Source organism: Choristoneura fumiferana, chromosome 9, assembly GCF_025370935.1.
Source record: "Choristoneura fumiferana chromosome 9, NRCan_CFum_1, whole genome shotgun sequence".
Lineage (NCBI taxonomy): Eukaryota > Metazoa > Arthropoda > Insecta > Lepidoptera > Tortricidae > Choristoneura > Choristoneura fumiferana.
Genome location: NC_133480.1, coordinates 5,568,501 through 5,588,321, shown reverse-complemented (window position 1 = coordinate 5,588,321; position 19,821 = coordinate 5,568,501). Strand labels below are relative to the sequence as shown.

The window sequence follows — 19,821 nt, the reverse complement described above, 5'->3', positions numbered from 1 at the left end:
TCGTTAAGAATGAGACTCTTGCCGGAAACTGGTATGGTACGGTATATAAAAACTTAGTTTATTACTGAAACCTAAATCATGCACCTAAAAAATCAAAATTGCAATGAAAATAATTTATTTACAGCTACCAGGTACATGGGTAAAAAAATGCGCATTTATTTCATGTAAATACACAAAAACCCGCTAAAGCATTTTTGATATCTATACAAATAAATGCTTACACATAGATAAAACTAAGTATTTAATTATTATTAACAATAATAGGTACTTAACTTACTTACGTAAATGCATTTTCTGATTTGGTATAAACGTCACTAAATATGAAATTAACTAGATATTAACACTATTAATAATCGTCATCACCACCGAAAATGCCGCCGTCGTCGTCATCGTCGCTACCAAAGAAATAATCATCATCATCTTCGGCTCCTGGCGGCACTAAAGCTCCATTGAACACTTCACCTATTTGGTCTTCGAAACCCATCACTTTCGCCATTCCGTACACCGCTCTCATCACCAATAGCCTCGTAAAATGTACTGGTGTCGTCTCTTTCCTTTGCAAAGTTAATTGTTTCTCCGTCGGATAGTCCCTTATCTTTTCCCTCTTCTTCATTTCACATAACGAAAATGCCAAACAGAGCGTAAATAAGATTAAAAAATGGCGCCTCATTTTGACACTTGAACTTTTCCCGCCGAAACTTACGTCAGATTGCGGCGCGTTCACGAATTTTTAAAAGGTATTTTATTGGTGCGGTTTTTTCGACCGTGTTGCTTGACGGAAAGTGAAGACGACGGCGCCTCAGTAGCCGACTAACGGAATGTCGGTCCGCGAGCGAATGAAGACGCGTGCCGCGGCGACTCCATTGTGTGTCATGCCAATATGTATGGTTAACTGTCATCCAAACGTGCGAGCAAAAAGAAACGCTGTACAGTTACCTGTGTACACGGGCGGGTAAACGATTGGTCACTGCTTTTTCTCGCTCCAAAACTGGCGGTAAACATTCTTGCAGTTTGATGACAATGACGATGCGTGACAATATTTGCACTTTTCTGCCTGTGAATACTTAGTTAACCTTAGACGGACAATAACTTTCACTCGAATTCGAAAATACTAGGTAGGTACATTGAGAAAAGAAAACAATTTGGCTTTGTAGTTTAAAAAGTGATAATTCTAATTTTAATATGTACCTAATGATTATTATTCAATTTGGAAACTGTTTTTAACCCATGAATAATTTTGATATTGTGTATAATAAGTAATTTTAATTTAATACTTGCGTAGCGATCCGCCCTGGCTTCGCACGGGCATTTTTTTTAAAAAGGTCTTTAATCAAGGGCACTTCACTTCACGCACATTTTTCAGCTCCATTTACGAAAAACCACGTGCGCGAAGCCGGGGCGCGTCGACGTGTAAATGTATGTGTGCAAATAAGTAATTGTTTTAGTTCATTAATATGGACCTCCGCAAAGTAACGCCTGATTCAATAAATTACTTATGATAGATCCACGGATCGACCTTTATGATCGCTACGTTTATGCAAGATATGTGTGTTCATGCAGTTCCTCCACCTCCACAGTTACACACTGTAAGAACACACACAACACACAAACCCATCTATCACCACCACCACACTACACTGACGCGTTTCGAACTCAACCAAAGCTTATCTTCACAGCAATATCACGGTACACCATGCTACCAGATAATCTGGTTGATATGGACCTCCGCAAAGTAACGCCTGATGCAATAAATTATTCATAGTTAATTAATTATTGATTATTTTTTTCGAGGAGCAATGTATTGCGTACAATAATTTGACACGGGAGAGAAGCGGATTGATGACAACTGTCACGTCAGCAAGTGCGACATTTCGAATAAAAACAGAGTGTTGATCATGTTAATGATACATTGCATGCTAATTTATTTTAGGTTGGTTGGTTTACCGGCCAAGAGCGTGTTGTACACCCCCAGAACAGGGTTCCGTAGCCGTTACAATTTTTTTTATTGTATTGTAAAACTCTTTATTGTACACAAAAACACATGAAAATAACAGAACACAGGATAATAAGATCATACTATCCGTATTAAATAAGTAATATTTTTCTATAGACTTTTTATTTCTACGGAATTTTTCAAGTAATATTTACGTAAGTAATTGTTTGTCGGGTTTGATCTCATTTTTAAACCACGTTGATTATTTAAGTTGATTGCTATCTTTCTAAGAACAAATTAATATTTTTGATGAATTTAAGACCTAAACCTAAGTAAAAAAGTATTTTTGTTTTTATTTGCAATGTTACAATCATCCCTTTGTACTGTTAGGTACAACAAACCCTAAGTAGTACCTACAACTAGGTTGTACCTAACAGATTCCACTTTTTTAATATAATCGGTTTTTTTTTTCAAAATATGTAATACCAGTCGCATTTAAACTAGAGCTAAAATATAGTTGAAAGACCAATCTATCTGGTATATTAATTGAGATTTCGAAATTCCTTAATAATGCGTGAGATATTACGTACAAAAATAAATTGTTATTCATCGCTGGTCTCCTCTAAGTGTGTTTATTAGGGCCTTTACTAACCCTATTGAAGTTATTGGTTAACTATAACAAAAATACACGCAGTAGATCCCTAAAAAGACACTAGATTTACAAATCTCGCTACTTTCGTTAATCGGCGATGCGTGGCGTGTTTTTAACGCTGTCCGTATCCGTTTAATCTGTTCAATTAAGATGTTAGCGTAATAATTTCTTGTAAGTAGCGGACACACTGCAACGCCTTTTCATCCGAAATTCCTCATTGTTTTCAACCAGTGTGTGTTGCCAGTAATGACATATGGATCTGAGACGTGGTGCTTTACTATAGGCCTCAAAAATAGGCTCAGAGTTCCTCAGCGAGCTATGGAGAGCGCTATGCGCAGGATTTCTTTACGGGATCCGCATCAAATCAGAAATTAGGAGATAAATAGAAAAACTAGGGTTACCGACATAGCTAAACGAATTAGTTTGAAGTAATGAGCAGGCCAAAATAGCACGGAAAACAGATGGCCGTTGGGGCTGAAAAGTTTTTGAATGGAGACCGCGGATCGGCAAGTGCAGTGTACCAAGTCCACCAACGAGATGGACGGATGATTTGGTTAAAGCCACGGGTTCACGGTGGATGCAGGTCGCTTCTAACCGAAGTAACTGGAGGTCTACTCTATATAGATAATAGGCCTCCCTATTGGAGGTTCTTTGTTAAACCGTTTTCGAGATAGGTGCTTTGAAATCAAAATGTCGAGAGGTTCTCCATTTGAAGTACGGGCCCCTAAAAAACACAAATTGTATTGTTTTATTTATAACGCACGTCGTTAAATAAACTAATGAGTTCTACAGCTCGACCGCTAGACATGCAACGAAAATAAATATTATGTAATTGTGGTTTTCTGGTTTTAAATCATGTTTAATATCTATTTTTCACACGCAAAACACGCATGATAGAAAAATAACGCGCACTAATTATAATTCCTGAGATATGTATGCATAGGAGAATATTGTGTCTAGACTCCTGTCCAGCGGATGGTGTAGGGGTTATAGCACCCAGCACGGACCTGGGTTCGATTCCCAGCGCTGGTCTCTTTTTCTGGTTTTTCTGTGCATCTTGTCTCAGTTTGTATTTTCGATATAGGTATATAGCTCACAGTACCTAAGTTTCCTCATCATCATCCCAGCCTATATAGCTCCCACTGCTGGGCCCAGGTCTCCTCTCAGAATAAGAGGGCTTCAGCTGTAGTTACCACGCGGGTCCAGTGCGGATAGGGAACTTCACTCACTATTGTTTGCTTCGTAGGTTTGTATAGCAGGGCTAACTACGAAATTCGAAGATCGAAGTTTGTGTCGTTCGGTCCCTCTGACACATATTATTTAATACGAGAGCGAGAGGGACGGTACCCATCATCAAATTCAATTTTTTATTTTTTTACTGTACCATTTTGTCGGCATAGTTAACATATATTCGTGCCAAATTACAGCTTTCTAGCATTGATAATCCCTGAGCAAAGCCGCGGACGGACAGACAGACAGACAGACATGGCGAAACTATAAGGGTTCCGTTTTTGCCATTTTGGCTACGGAACCCTAAAAAGTACCCACCTATCCACTAAGCATTTAAATTACTCCTTAATGAGTTAATCGATTCCTCAAAAGGCTCAGTCCTGGATTTCTAATCGATGCAACCGATCTACTTCTCGATTCCGAATTAGTATCGATACCACAATCGATGCATCCGTTAGAGAAAGTGCTATATGTGGGGCGCAGCCTGGTTCCGATTTACTTTTTAGGGTACCTTACTCACAGGGTTATTAAGGCTCCATCTGTCCGTCTGTCACAGGTCTGTTTCTTGTAAGCCGTGAAAGGACTAATTATATCGCTGTTTTATTATAGTTGGATAATGACATTACCTTCATCACCTTTAAGGAGCGGCTACATGCAGTCGCTTGACGCTCATTTGCAGCATAATCTGGTCACGTGGCCCTATTATGTATTTCCCGCGACTCAAAAAAGTAACGTCAAGTCGCTGCGTCGAACAGCATCGTCAAGATGGCTGTTTGCAGGAATGATCCTGGTCTTGGATGATTTCTTAACCTTTAGTGGCAGTCGTGGCAGTGGTACAAATAAAAGAAATTGAAAAAAAAATGAAAATGAAAATAATTTATTGCATAAAAAACTTATAAACAAGAGTCTACGGCTCTGGATCCTGAGCTAGGAGTCCCTGTGTTACAGGATCCAGGTAGGAAATAAGACCGGTTAATATATACTACTACGCATTACTTCCTGTACTATAACCTAACTAAGATTATTATAATATTAGGTACATTTGCTATTTAAATGTGGCTTTATAATGACTTCCTATATATAAATGTGTGTGTGTTGTGTGTGTGTGTGTGTGTGTGTGTGTGTGTGTGTGTGTGTGTGTGTGTGTGTGTGTGTGTGTGTGGTGTGTGTTGTGTGTGTGTGGCGTGTGTGTGTGCGTGAAATTGGAGTGAATGAAAACAAAAAATAACAGTGTTTTTCCGAAATTGAAGAGATTTTTTTTTCCAGCGATAGGCTCAACATTTTCAGCTTTGTCGCTATTATGTTACGTGACCAGATTTGACGCTGTTCGGAAAGTTTAATTTTCAATAGCCGGGTGGAAAATTGCATAATGCATTTTCATCTCTAGGGTGGAAAGTAATTTATTTTTTATTTTTCGATTAGCCACGGAGTCGGAGTCGAAGATAATTAAGTTACGTCCGTGACACTTTTTTTTACGTTTCGGCATGGCCATCTAGATGCACGTCGTGACCAGGAGCTTATACCTACTCGTACACAACACTGGAGGTTGAACGCCGTATAATCGTTATACATCAGTTTGAAACAAGAAATTTGATCTTTATTACGTCACGAACATATTCCATCTCTTTCTTTAGTTAGGTTAAGAAAGAGATGGAAGTCATTCGTGAAATGTGAAAGAAAGAGATGGAATAAAGGTCAAACTTCTTCGTTCGGCGTTCAACCTCCAGTTTTGGATTATAAGCTCCTTGGTCGTGACCAACTCGATTTTTTTTTATAGTCGGCCGTGGCAAGTGGCCAGTCAAAAAGGTATACCGTTAGAGGTTGGATATAAGTAAATTCAACTTATTATTATTCTCATTTTTTGTGGTATTTTACTTTGCTCACAGTCGAAATGAAAAGTAGAGTGTCTAACTCGGGTGAAATTACTCATTTCCCTTCGAACTATGAAGAAAGAAAATAAATAAATATCTAGGGTGAAATAGGTTACTTTCCAGCCTTGGTTATCAATCTACTATTGTATTTAATGTACGTACCCGTCAAAGAATCTCAAATTTGCTATTTTTGTTGGTGACGGGGCATTGCAGTATCGCCAACGAAACTAAAAAAAGAAATCCTGTAGATTTTTTCTAATGTTTTTTTTTGTTATGTTTATGTCCCTATTCTAACTACTTAAAGCAGCGATATCAATTCGCATCTCTGCGATCTATTGTGCCAGATCTTTGTTTCATCATCATCATCTCGGCCTATATACGTCCCACTGCTGGGCACGTCCTCCTCCCAAAATAAGAGAGCTTGGGCTGTAGTTCCCACGCGGGCCCAGTGCGGATTGGGCTTCATAGACGTCATTGAATTTCCTTCCTAGCAAGTAAATCCAGGTGCGCTCTGCAGCGTATTGTTTTAGCAACATTGCGATACAAGTTCAGTGCTATGGTGAGTAGAGTAGACTTTTCCAAAGTCATGTTATGTTTGTTCTGATATTGGTCTTCGTGATTAAGTAAACCATACATGCATAATAGAAGCTGTATTTGGCTGTATTAGGCAAACAAAAATTAAATAAACATCTAGTTAGCAGAAAAATTTATTACACATATTCGATTTATAAACAGAAAAACCATTTAAATAATTAAAATTATCATCCATTACCAGACGTATGTTGTTGTAAAATACATGTAGTTCTATATTACCGATTTAATTATTTTATACGAGCAAACCTGCTTGACGGGTATGTTTATAAGTGCAGTCCTCTTTACACGTTGCGATCTTGAACTTTATTGCCAAGGGCGTAGAAGGTGTTCATAACAAAGAGTTGATAAAGAGATTATTTATATTACGCGGTGCCCCGCCAGTGACTCGGGCGAAAAGCTCGGTTGTGTGCGTAATTCTTTCAAATATGTTGTTAGTGACTGAAACAGCGTTGCATGCAAGTATGATGTGTTGAAGATTGAAGAGGAGTTCACTTAACTCCTAAATTAAACCACTAGCAATAAGTCACATATCCACCGTAGTATAACTAGAATTAAGATTGTCTTTAAGTTGTCAAAATTTGCCTTTCACTTCTACTTCGATATCTGCTGTGTAATGACACATTAAAAGTCTAGTGTTTCGCAAAATTACGCTTTTTTTATTAAAGTCATCGATTAACTCCCAACATATGGTCCATCGAGCCTGATTGAAGAATCAGAAAAATATAATTAAAAGAAGAGATTATTAATTACCGGCGAGTTAAAAGTTAATTGCACCTGGCGGCACCCGAGTACTTGTGAGTCAAATAAAGTGTTGCGTCATCCATCGTGTGTGGCAGAGATTTGCAATTATTGGACTATAATATAATATCAGAATAATAATTCTTGTAGTGTTAAGTGGTACTAAGTTTCACCCAACACTCAAATTCAGGTATTTATTAAGCGTAATAAAGCGACTGATAAGGTTAGTAAATGTACTTTATACCTACCTAATTTAAGTTAAGTGTATCGGTTATTGAGTATCATTATATTATATAGTTATCAAATGTATTAGTAATCTAATTCGTTGTATAATTAGTTACTCACACCGCTTATGTAGTTAGGTACGCTACACTTAACTTTGCTTTATACTCGTAGTTAGTAAGCAGGTAGGTAAATAGAATGCAATAAAATGCAGTTGAATTTACTTTACCATTAATTTAATATCAGTTAAAAACACAAATGTACAGAAAATAATCAGAGAAGTAAGTTAAGAATAAAATAAGCAACAAAATTAAGAATAAGTAAATAGGTAATTAAAAATAGATAAGGGTAAGCAGTTAAAGTATTTATAAGCATAAGAAATCAGTGTAAGTATTCAGAATTAGAGAAATATTGTGTAATTTAATAGCCTAATTAATAAATAATAAATCTTTTCGAACCAAGTAAAAGATAAGCAAGTTTAAAAACAAATTATAATTTAGTAAAAGATCCTTACATGCTAAACAAAAAGAATACATTATTAAATACACTGCTAAATACTAAATTGACATCTTAATATTATTTACAAGTTGAAAAGAAATATATTTAAAGCTACTTATACCTATTTACCTAACTAGAGCTTAAACTAATATTGGTTATTATTATATACGATTTATTGTTATTATAACTTAACGTTCCAGGTGAGAGTTAACACCAGCTTCCCAAAATGGCCGAGGAAAAAGATTTAACTAAAAAACGTGGAAGTTATAAAGGGCGTTTGACGGTGTTTGCTACCTACTTAAACAGTTTGGATGCATCTAAACTAACTTCCACTGAGGTAAATGAATTGCAATTGCGTTTGGGTAAGATTGACTCATTGTATGTACATTACGATGAGGTACAAACAAGGCTTGAGTGTATTGCTGAGAACATGGATCAAAAAATCGCTGAGCGTACTGAGTTTGAGTCTCAATATTATCAGCTGCTTTCTAAGGCACAAGATATACTGGCTGCCTCTTCAAGAGGTGGTGAGAATTTCGGTTCCGCGGAAAGCGATCGCGGAAGTCGCGGAGGTAATCACAAGCTTGTCAAGTTGCCAACTATTCAGCTTCCCAAATTTTCTGGTTCTTACGACAACTGGTTAGAGTTTCGTGACACCTTCATTAGTCTCATACATTCCAATGACGAAATAGATGAAATAAATAAGTTTCATTATCTCAGGGCTTCGCTGGAGGGGTCCGCAACAGCCATCGTACAATCAATCGAATTCTCAGCTAAAAATTATGAAGTTGCATGGAAACAATTACGTGAACGCTTTGATAATAAACGCTTATTGCTACAAAATCATGTCTCGGCATTGTTTAATGTCGAACAAATAGCACGCGAATCATCCATATCCTTAAAACGGCTAATTGACAATGTAAACAAACACTTACGTTCTTTGCAGACGCTGGGCGAGCCAGTCGAACATTGGGACACTTTGCTTATTCACTTAGTAACTCAAAAACTAGACTCCAAAACATTTCGTGAGTGGGAAGAATCAAAAAGTCATTTTGACAAAAACAAACCGAATAAAATAACGTTTGACACCCTTAAAACTTTCATAAGAGACCGCGCAGATTTTTTGGAAACTTTAGAAATGTCTAATAATCAAGCAAATTCGTCTAATAAATCTTCACATAAAATAAAATCTATGTTCGCTGTGCGTGATAACCGTAACAACCGAATCGACAACAACAACAATCATGGCCCTAGCTCCCCAACCAAGCCCTGCCCGAGCTGCAAGGGTGATCATTACTTGAATGGTTGTCCTCGATTCCTTGCGTTAACTAATACAGCGCGGCTACAATTATTATCAAATTATAAAGTGTGCCACAATTGTTTTCGAAGCGGTCATTACGCTACACAATGTAAAAAACCTGGATGTAAGATATGTAAACGGAAGCACCACACACTGATTCACATTACGGAGTTTAAGCCTACACCTACTGTAAACAATGATAGGTATACAGATCCTCAAGTCCACGCGTCATCGCACGGCGGCGGCGAAAGGACCACTGAGCTCGTGCATCAGAAATCAATCACCGCCGGCGCCGGCGCCGATCCTGGCGCTCCCGTGACGTTGTCTGCCAATGTCAGCACGGCATGACGGGGTCAGGACGTACTGCTTTCTACTGCGCTAATAAAACTATACGACGTTAATAATTGCGAGCATATTGTACGTGCAGTTTTAGATAGTGGCAGTACGTCGTGCTTAATTACTGAAAAAATTTGTAATAAATTAAAATTAAATACAGACTTCGTTGACAAATATGTACAAGGTATCAATAATACGCTGGCACCCATTGGCAAAATGTGTCGAGTGCCAATGACATCCTTGAATGATCAATATAAGACCAGTCTTCAGTGTTTTGTTTTGCCGTCATTAACTAGTGACGTGCCTTATCGTCAGGTAGATCTGACGAATCTTAATATTCCGTCAGATATTTCTTTAGCTGATCCCAATTTTCACACGCCGGCGGACGTGGATTTGATTATAGGTGCCGACTTGTTTTGGGACTTATTAGGATCGCAAAAAATTAAACTAGGCGATGGAAAACCGATATTATGTGAAACTAGGCTGGGATGGCTAGTTTCAGGCCCAATTAAATGCGGTCCAATGTCGTTGTCCAATTCGATCACATGCAACTTTGCTCAGTTCACAGGTACAAGTACCGACTCATTCAATGATGTTGATGACATTCAAAACCAACTAACGCGTTTTTGGCAGCTTGAAGAAGTTCGCCCTCAGTCGTCACATTATTCTCCTGAGGAGAAATTATGTGAAGAGCATTTTGTTCAGCATACGAATCGCTTAGATAACGGTAGCTTTTGCGTACGAATACCGCTAAAACAAAGCCCTCAGATTTTAGGAGATTCGTTTATTCGAGCCAAACATTGTTTTTATGCCTTAGAACGCCGATTAAAGCGTAACCCTGCACTTCAGAAGATGTACAAAGATTTTATGGCTGAGTATATCTCCTTAGGTCATATGTCAAAGTATGAGCCAATTGAATCAGGTATCACTTATGTCATTCCTCATCACGGCGTCATTCGTGAGGGTAGTTCCACTACCAAATTAAGAGCTGTGTTTAACGCTAGTAGTCCCACGAGCTCTGGTGTGTCATTAAATCAGTTGCAGATGGTGGGACCCACAGTTCAAGACGACCTGTTGTCGATTCTCCTCCGTTTTAGGCAGCATAAGTACATTATTTCGGCAGACGTGGAGAAAATGTACCGAACTGTGACGTTGCATCCTGATGACCGAAATTTACATCTAATCATTTGGCGTGAAAATGAAAGCGATCCCATTCAACTATATCAACTTAATACAGTTACCTACGGGACTGCTAGCGCTCCATTCTTGGCAACTAGATGCCTTAAACAAATTGGTCTAGATTGTGATGACGCTCGTATAAAGGAAATAATAATCCACGATTTTTATGTTGATGACCTATTGAGTGGGGGGGATGACATAAGTGACATAATGAAACTTCGGCAAGGCGTGATAGATGCTCTTGTTGCAGCAAACATGCATTTAAGAAAATGGAAGTCAAATGACCCTCGATTGGCAGTTACGTCATCACAACCTGCTGTAGATTTAAACATAGGTATCTCAGAGCCCAGTAAAACGCTAGGTTTAGGTTGGCGGCCAGACTCAGATGAGTTGTGTTTCCCCATTGGCTCAACAATTACTGCAGGAAAAACAAAGCGCGACGTATTATCTGTCATTGCACAAATTTTTGATCCCCTGGGATTGCTAGCTCCTTATGTCATATCAATGAAAATGCTGATGCAAAGGCTGTGGTTGCTCAAGTTGTCTTGGGACGAACAACTGCCTTCTGAATTGTTGAGTCAATGGTTGGAGATTGTTGCAGGTCTGCCAATTCTCAAGACAATTCGTGTGCCGCGAAGGGTTGTTTGTGATAACTATGGGCAAATTGAATTGCACATCTTTACAGATGCATCGGAACGCGCCTATGGTGCTTGTGCATTTATTCGTAGCATAGATAGTAAAAACTCGGTTTCAGTTCATTTATTGATGGCTAAGAGCAGAGTTGCTCCTCTGAAACCTATGACCATACCTAGGCTTGAGCTTTGTGGCGCATTGGTGGGTGCTCATCTATACGAAAAGATAGTCAATTCACTTCGACTTAAGATACAAAAAACAGTGTTCTGGACCGACTCAACAATAGTGTTAGGTTGGCTTAAAATGCTACCGAGCAAACTCCACCCGTTTGTTAGGAACCGCACAGCTGACATTCTGGAAATCACAGGTAATTGTGACTGGAGGCATGTACCTACCACCCAGAATCCAGCTGATCATTTATCTCGCGGTACTACTCTCGAGTCTATCAAGTCCAATGATTTGTGGTGGTCAGGACCTAGTTTTTTGAAACAGGATACATCAGCTTGGCCTTCGATCTCAGGCACCAATAATCTGACCACACTACCTGAAATTCGACCAGAAATAACGTTACACGTTGCCAACGACCTATCTGAGAATTCGATTATTGATTTTGACCGGTTTTCTAAACTTACTCGATTGCAGAGAACGTTTGCGTATGTTTTACGGTTTATACTTGCTTGTAAAAAACAACCAATCAGTTCACCCTGTCTCAGTTATAACGAGTTGCAAAATTCATTAAATATAATTATTAAAATATGTCAAAATCAAATGTTTCCTGAGTATAAATTACTTTCATCAAATCAAAGTATATCAAAAAAGAGCCCGTTACTTAAATTAGACGTATTTTTGGATTCCCAAAAGATCATGCGTGTCGGTGGTCGTCTAGACAACTCAACTTTTCCCTACGATAAAAAACACCCGATTGTACTGCACTCTAATCATAGATTTAGTAAATTACTGTTTGATCATGAACATAAAAGGTTGTTACATGCAGGACCACAGCTTTTGTTAGCTACAATCAAGGAAACATATTGGCCTCTTGGAGGTCGAAATTTGGCAAAAAAATGTTATCATGAGTGTGTCAGGTGTACTCGTATGAAGGGACGCGTATTAAGCCCTTTAATGGGTAATCTGCCTAAGCCTCGAGTCTCTCCCGGTGGTTTTCCCTTTGACAGTGTAGGCGTTGACTACGCGGGCCCACTTGTCTCTGCTAGTCGTCAAGGAAAAGGTACTAGGTTAGTGAAGGTGTACATTGCAATATTCATTTGCTTCAGTACTAAAGCAATACACCTTGAATTAGTGGGCGACTTGACGAGCAATAGTTATTTATTAGCGTTGCGACGATTTGTATCGCGTAGGGGGAAACCGAGCGATATATACTCGGATAACGGTACATCATTCGTTGGTGCATACAATGATCTATCCAATTTTCTAAAGCAAAATTGCAATTCACTTGCCGAAAGTGCAGCTAGTGAATCAATTAATTTTCATTTTATACCGGCTTATACCCCACATTTTGGTGGTCTTTGGGAAGCTGGTGTTAAGGCCACAAAAAATCATTTAAATCGAGTGCTGGGAAATTGTCATCTCACGTATGAGGAACTTAACACTACACTAGTTCAAATTGAGGCAGTGTTAAACTCTCGCCCCCTAACGCCAATGTCGTCAAATCCAGAAGACCTGACATCGCTGACACCAGGACACTTCCTCATCGGACGCCCGCTCACTTGTCTGCCAGAGCGTGACTACCAGCACCACAACTACAATTATTTAGCTCGGTTCCAGCGAATCGAGCAACTTCGCCAACATTTTTGGACTCGCTGGAGCAAAGAATACGTTTCTGAGCTTCAGCAACGTACGAAATGGCGATCCAGTGGACACTCCTTGAAGCTGAATTCCCTTGTTCTTCTAAAGGAGGACAATCTTCCTCCGCTAAAGTGGAAACTGGGACGTATCATTTCTGTTCACCCCGGGCCAGACGGCGTCAACAGGGTAGCCGACGTGAAAACGGCTAATGGAGTAGTCCGAAGAGCATTTTCAAGGATCTGCCCACTTCCTGAAGAGAAAGATGTTGGTTGAAAGCCTGGCTTTCAACGCCCGGGGGCATGTTGAAGATTGAAGAGGAGTTCACTTAACTCCTAAATTAAACCACTAGCAATAAGTCACATATCCACCGTAGTATAACTAGAATTAAGATTGTCTTTAAGTTGTCAAAATTTGCCTTTCACTTCTACTTCGATATCTGCTGTGTAATGACACATTAAAAGTCTAGTGTTTCGCAAAATTACGCTTTTTTTATTAAAGTCATCGATTAACTCCCAACAATCACACCAAAATTCGTTCGCGTAATTTCGTCACAGTGTACCTACTTAAAAAGTCGGCGTATTATGTCTGCATTGATATACCACTATCATATACCTATTATTATTATTATTATTTTGTATACAATTTGACGATCCTTTTGTGAATTTCTTATCACATTTTTACCTGACATGTATATATAAAGTATTTTTCATTAGGTAATAAATATATCTAATCTAATCTACCTATCTATTGCTTGCAACACATTTGCCGAATTTATGTCACAATTTCGCCGTGTTCAAAAATTCGGTTAATGCCCGACGGAAGCTCAGTCAAGCACTAAAACATGACGTAATTCCATCAAATATCTTGTTAGTAACCGAAACAGCATTACAGTGATCAAGCCGAATTCGCTCGCGTAATTTCGGCATAGTGTGCTTAGATACTTACTCAAAGAGTCGTCTTGCCGTCGTGTCGTATAAAGTCGTCACACAGCATAAACAAGCTCCCAACCTTCGGGTCAACGTGATCGCCGCAGACCAGCGCCGTCGCTCGCAAGATGTTCCAGGCTCTGTTAGCTTTACTGGTGCTGCGCGTGAGTTGATTGCACAGAACTAATTTTAATAGGACGTGTGTAGTACAATGGCGCCTTTGGCTTAGTGCTAATTCTGCCCTCCTAAGCCAAAAGGCGCTATCTCAAAAAAATCGCTTTTTTGTCATTTACACCATGTATTGTGATGCAAAATGTTTTAAGCTACACAACGACTTTTTTTTAAGATAGCGCCTTTTGGCTTAGGAGGGCAGTAATTATTTGCAAAGGAGATGTGTTTTCATTTTACTATTGTATTCTACTGAGTACCTACCGTACTCACCCGGTGCAATGTGTTTATAATGTTTTAACCCCCGACTCAAAAGGGGGTGTTTCAAGGGTTTGTGGGAGGGGAGTGTGTGTTAGTTTGACCTCTTTGTGTGTGGACTAGTGTGTGACCGCTGGGTGTCATAGCTCACAAACTGATATTACGGACCAATTTAGATGCCCTTTTCCGTAGTCCAAGAACCCCTACCTATAGTTTCGCCATGCATGTCCGTCCGTCCAGATGTGCAGATGCAGATGCAGATGCACAGGTGTCCGCGGCTTAGCTCAGAAAGTGCTAGTTCTAGAAAGCTCTACATATTTTACCTGTGTTTTCTGTACTGCTTACTATGTGTTGGTGTGCAATAAAGAGTTATTGTATTGTAAAGTATTGTATTGTTCTTTACCAAAATTTATAAAACAGCTGTTTTTTTGTGATTACAGCGTTCTCAGCATACACATTTTTTTACCGTATGTACAAGGTGACATACAAATTAAATGAACAGGTATAACTGTTTAAATCTTCTAGTTTAGCAAGTAAAGTCGGTATTCAAAGTTAATAATAATAAATGAATAAAATGCATTTCTTTTATACGCTGTTTGGGATGTCAACTCTTAGCCTATAAAATAGAGTAATGAAATGAGTGCGCGTTTTAATAATTACCCAAAAAATCCGCTAAACTAAATGTCGATAGTAGTCAAGCGTACCTACGTTGTAGTTTACCAGTTACTTACTAGATGGCGGTGCACGCGCGTAAATACGTAAAGCTGTTAGTTGAAGAACGAGGAAGCGGGGTCGAGGGAGTTCTAACGTCCGAGATCATTCACACTAGGTGACGGCGTTAAAGTTTCATTCTTTGTGTTACAGGCCGCTTCCGCGGGTCTGGCACCGTTAAAGGAGCTGAACGATGGCAACAAGATGCCAATGCTTGCACTAGGAACACACAATATGGTAAGCTTTTATAAGTTATTTATTATAATGTAGCTAGCGTCCACGACTTCGTCTCTATTGCGAAACATCCGTCTTTTGAGAATTACGCAAAATCTATTCTAATCCTAGTTCCTCCTTCCTTGTTTATTGATAAGTTTTAAAGAGGCTCAAAGTCACGTAATGAGCTAAAGAGAGAGCTACGCTCAGAGTAATATCTTTGCATGACAGAATCTAGAATATGACAATTTGCCGAAGAACTAAAGTTACCGACACAGCTCAAAGAATCAACAAGTTGAATTGGTAATCGGCAGGCCACATTGCTCGCAGAACAGATAACTATTGGGAAAGGAGTGGCGACCACGAACCGGAAGACGTGTTGGTAGGCTTTCCACTACTGACGACATCGTGAGAGCTGTGGCCATATCTACCGGTGGATGCAAGTGGCGAGTTGTCGTTCATTGTAGCGTTCTAAAGTGGAGGCCTTTGACGTCTTCCGCTTGATGATGATTATTATCTGCATTTTTCAGACGGGTAGCTCAGCTTTCAAAGCAGTAGTGTCTGCGATTGAGGCAGGCTACCGGCACATCGACACAGCTGTCTTGTACGAGAACGAGCCGAATATCGGGGAAGCCGTCGCTGACGTCATCAAGAGAGGTCTCGTGAAGAGAGAAGATCTATTTATTACCACTAAGGTAAGCACGTATACTTAAACTAGTTTGTTAATGTGTGTGCAGAACTCATATAGCTTTGAGTTTCTGAGGGATTTTTTTTGTAAAAGTTTGAATCAATACGTACCGTAGGTACCTGGTGTAATACATTGTTATTTTTATTTTACAGCTTTGGAACGATAAACATTCTCATGAAGACGTTGTCCCAGCTTTAAGAGAAGCATTACAAAGACTGAAGATGGATTATGTGGACTTGTATCTCATACATTTTCCTATTGGTGAAAAGGTGAGTTAAAGATTTTCTTATCTGCGTGGTGATACTAAATACGTTACATTTGAGAAATAATATTCGCTTATTTCTATAGTCATCAAAAATTATTTCACAATGAGGGTTTCATACAGGGATGTAACTGATGTGGTTTTATCGAAACGTTTCTGACACTCGCGATCACAATCAAATGATAGTTTTCGCATACAAAAACTGTCATTAGATTGAGATCGCAATTAAATCGCAATTGTCAGAAACGTTACATAATTAGCCTTCTGTTTGTTTTTGATGTACGCCGCTCATGTCCAGTTGCCGCGGTAAGCATTGACATCCGATATAACTTCCGTTTCAAAAGTAACGGAACCGGAACCGAAACGGATGTTTAATATCAAACGGAAGTCCCGACTTAACGGAAACGGAATCGAGCTCCGTAACATCCCTGGTTTCATGTCAGGCGAAATATCGCTAGATGGCGTTATTATCGTCAGGTCCGTTTCACGTTGCAGTCGTTTTAAATCTTAATTATGCAGTTAGTTTTTTTTTGTTAGTATATAATATCGATGACCATGGTTCCAAAGAAGAGATCTTTGCCAAGACATATAGCTTCACACTTGCTCATACTGACCGATCTAAATGCGCGGAAATGCAGCCCAGCCTTATGGGCACTGCTTTTCAGGGACAAGACTTGGGTTTGTCCCTGGAAAAGACTTGGGCGATTGTATTTTATAGCTAGGTCATTTTTAGGATACTTAGTATTTAATTCAATTGTGCCTTCAGAATAACGCCACCCTTACATGCTTAAATTATTTTCAGGGGAATGATAAATTATCCGACATAGACTACTTGGAGACATGGAAAGGAATGGAAGACGCGAAGAAGCTGAATCTAACCAAGTCAATTGGTGTTTCTAACTTTAATAGCGAGCAAGTTGGCAGAATCATCGCCAACAGTAATATTAAGCCAGCTGTCAATCAGATCGAGGTTAGTTATTGTCATCACATCAGGCTGAGATATTATCTATCTAACGCGCTGAAGTTCGCGAACGCATTCACCACCTCTTTCTACCCTCGTCTTATTATACCGTGTGATAGAAAGAAGTGGGGAAAGCAATCGTGATTCCGACTGCTTTAGGCAATAAGGCCCATTTAGGGAGCCGATTTTTCCAATCTCAGTGGAGATAATGGCTTTTAAAAGTGTTAATCTGTTCATTGCTTCGAAACTACTATAGGCACGGATAAAATTTTTGACCAGTTGTTAAAATTAGGTGGCGGGTAATTTTCTTCGCTTGTTTAAAATAGTTTTTAACTGTTTTTTTTTGTCTAGATTGTATACCTAGCGCGTACCTATTAACCATATCGCAAGCTAAGCAATCCTGTATGTGTCGCTATAGCTTGCAGCCACATTTCAAAATTTACACAGTTTTCACAGATCAAAAATCACCCCCCACCAATACCACCATTATCATTGTCATCACATTGGTCTTATCAACCACCACTTAGGTAACTGTAATTGACAGAATTAATGCCATTGCTTCGGCTTCCATAACATGATAAATCATGACACCACACTTTCTTTAAGTTTTCTTTGTTTCACTTTTTGTCATTAGTTAGTCACTGTACTTTCATTATTCTAGTTTCCTTATTCTACCGCACGCTCCGCAACAAGTTCCCAAATATGTTTAATTAATCAGTAAAGGCGATGCTCTAACATATTTATTGTACCTTCTATGCAATTAGTATGAAAAGATCGTTACAAACTTAAACAAGACTACCATACTACTCGTAAATTCACAAAAAGTTTTTAAAAATTCAATCATCATACTTCTACTAAAAACTTATTTTGTATCATAATTCTTATTTATTTATAAAGAATAGGCTTACGTTTGGCCTCAATCTCGCTTGATGGAAGGCGAAGATGTGGCTTAAGATGGTACACGTTTGTCTAGAATATGTCTGTTCACTTTCCTTACTATCACTATGTTCACTTATCCTCATCTATCTCCGCTTTCAGGTAAACCCAACTCTTACCCAAGATGTTCTCGTCGCATACTGCCAGAAGCAAGGCATAGTTGTCATGGCGCATAGTCCCTTTGGCTTCATGGTGTATAGAGAGACCTTAGATTCGCCGCCACCAAAGGCTAATGATCCTGTACTGACGAAGATCGCTAATAAATATGGGAAGACTACATTCCAAGTTGTTCTTCGATATCTGGTGAGTTTCAGATAAAAAACTTAATGAACTCAGTTTAATAAGATTTGACGCACTATCATGAAATATGTCTATATGTTTATGCAAGGAACAACAATGGACCAAAAATAAAACCTTGTAGTATACCCGTTTCAGTACCTACAGATTCTGATGATATTGCTTCATTAGTCAGTGACTTTAATGATTTATCGGTAGTAAACATAATGTAAATTGATTTCTTCTAAAAGAACACCACGAATGATAAAAATAGTTACCTATAATATAATTAACAAATGGAATGCTTAGCCTACAACTACTTTACCCATTGCGATTTATTGCTTAAGCCACCTCCTTAGTTAGTGTCGTCCTTTTTTACAATGCAAACAAATTTATTCACATTGATTGATGATTGTCTGATAATAACCATACCTATACTTAAGGTAATTGTTTTTACCTAGTCTATTATTCATACTCAAGATCATAAGGTACTCAGATTTTTATTTTTTATCATTCACAGTTCGAACGTGGTACGGCGCCAGTACCAAAATCAGCGGACAAGCAACGCCAGGCGGAAAACATAAACATTTTCGACTTCAAACTTACAGAAGAAGAGATAGCGGATATTAGTAAATTTAATAAGAACGTTAGAGTGATAAGCGGAATATACTGGCTAGATCATCCCTTTTACCCGTTTGACAAGGACTAGTGTAATTTTTTTTATTAGTAAGTTAAGATCTTTCCTAATATACCTTGCTTACATATTGTTCGATTACTCTTGGTCCAAAATATCAAGGATATGCAGTTCTTTCCCTATTCCCTATCATTTAATGAAAATATTTTTTTGTAAAATTTGCGGAGGTAATACTCAGCAAACCTGCGCCTTCATAGGTATTTAAAGAAAATAAAACTCGATGTTAACTGCAAGTCCTGTCATCATTAAATAAAAAAATCTCGTTAATTATTGATCTATTTTTACTTACCTATATGTATTTAAACGGTGTCTGACAGTCCCAAAAAGGATAATACAATTTTAGTGGGTGTTTAATTACTTTTGTACCCACATAGATTACAAGATGTTTTGGTACAAGTTTCATAACTATGTACCTACCGTAAAACGAGGCTACTTTGCCGCCCACTGGGTAATTAACTATGCTACAGTTCTGTATTTTGTTTAAATGTCTTGCAGGTCGAAGTCCCGGTACCGATACACTTCCCAATAAATTGATCTACTTTACATAAATACTTATATGAACATACCTCAGCATAATATTTTTTAAAATAAAACAAAGATTACGAAATTTGGAGCAAAAATTCGGTGCAAAGTAGCCTGTTTTACGGTATTAGTCGCTATGTATTGGTTCTACTCCTTCCCAACCCTCTTTCATCGTGTAGTAATCATAATGTTAGGGGATATGAGGCTTTTTTTC

General features: G+C 38.6%; 1 protein-coding gene and 1 long non-coding RNA gene across 3 annotated transcripts; both read left to right on the top strand.

Moving 5' to 3' along the window:
• Window positions 1–6,750: 6,750 nt before the first annotated feature.
• Window positions 6,751–13,473, top strand: LOC141431067 (uncharacterized). 2 transcript variants are annotated; one of them, XR_012451694.1, is made up of 2 exons: window positions 6,751–7,241; window positions 7,939–13,473. It is a non-coding gene; the product is annotated as an uncharacterized lncRNA (long non-coding RNA). The 2 variants fall into 2 exon arrangements; XR_012451693.1 differs by having other exon boundaries at window positions 6,751–7,521.
• Window positions 13,474–13,985: 512 nt separating this feature from the next.
• On the top strand, window positions 13,986–19,355 carry LOC141431063 (aldo-keto reductase AKR2E4-like). The gene is made up of 7 exons (XM_074092037.1): window positions 13,986–14,082; window positions 15,209–15,292; window positions 15,799–15,963; window positions 16,109–16,225; window positions 17,021–17,188; window positions 18,218–18,418; window positions 18,912–19,355. The coding sequence occupies exons 1-7, from the start codon at window positions 14,047–14,049 to the stop codon at window positions 19,098–19,100; spliced, it is 960 nt and encodes a 319-aa protein (XP_073948138.1). The 5' UTR covers window positions 13,986–14,046; the 3' UTR covers window positions 19,101–19,355.
• Window positions 19,356–19,821: the final 466 nt, after the last annotated feature.

What these genes read in the sequence shown, in the direction of transcription:
- LOC141431063 (XM_074092037.1), top strand. Translation starts at nt 14,047, where the DNA reads ATGTTCCAGGCTCTGTTAGCTTTACTGGTGCTGCGC. An exon ending in CACTAGGAACACACAATATG is followed by an intron (nt 15,293 to 15,798) that starts GTAAGCTTTTAT and finishes TGCATTTTTCAG; the next exon opens with ACGGGTAGCTCAGCTTTCAA. An exon ending in ATTTTCCTATTGGTGAAAAG is followed by an intron (nt 16,226 to 17,020) that starts GTGAGTTAAAGA and finishes AATTATTTTCAG; the next exon opens with GGGAATGATAAATTATCCGA.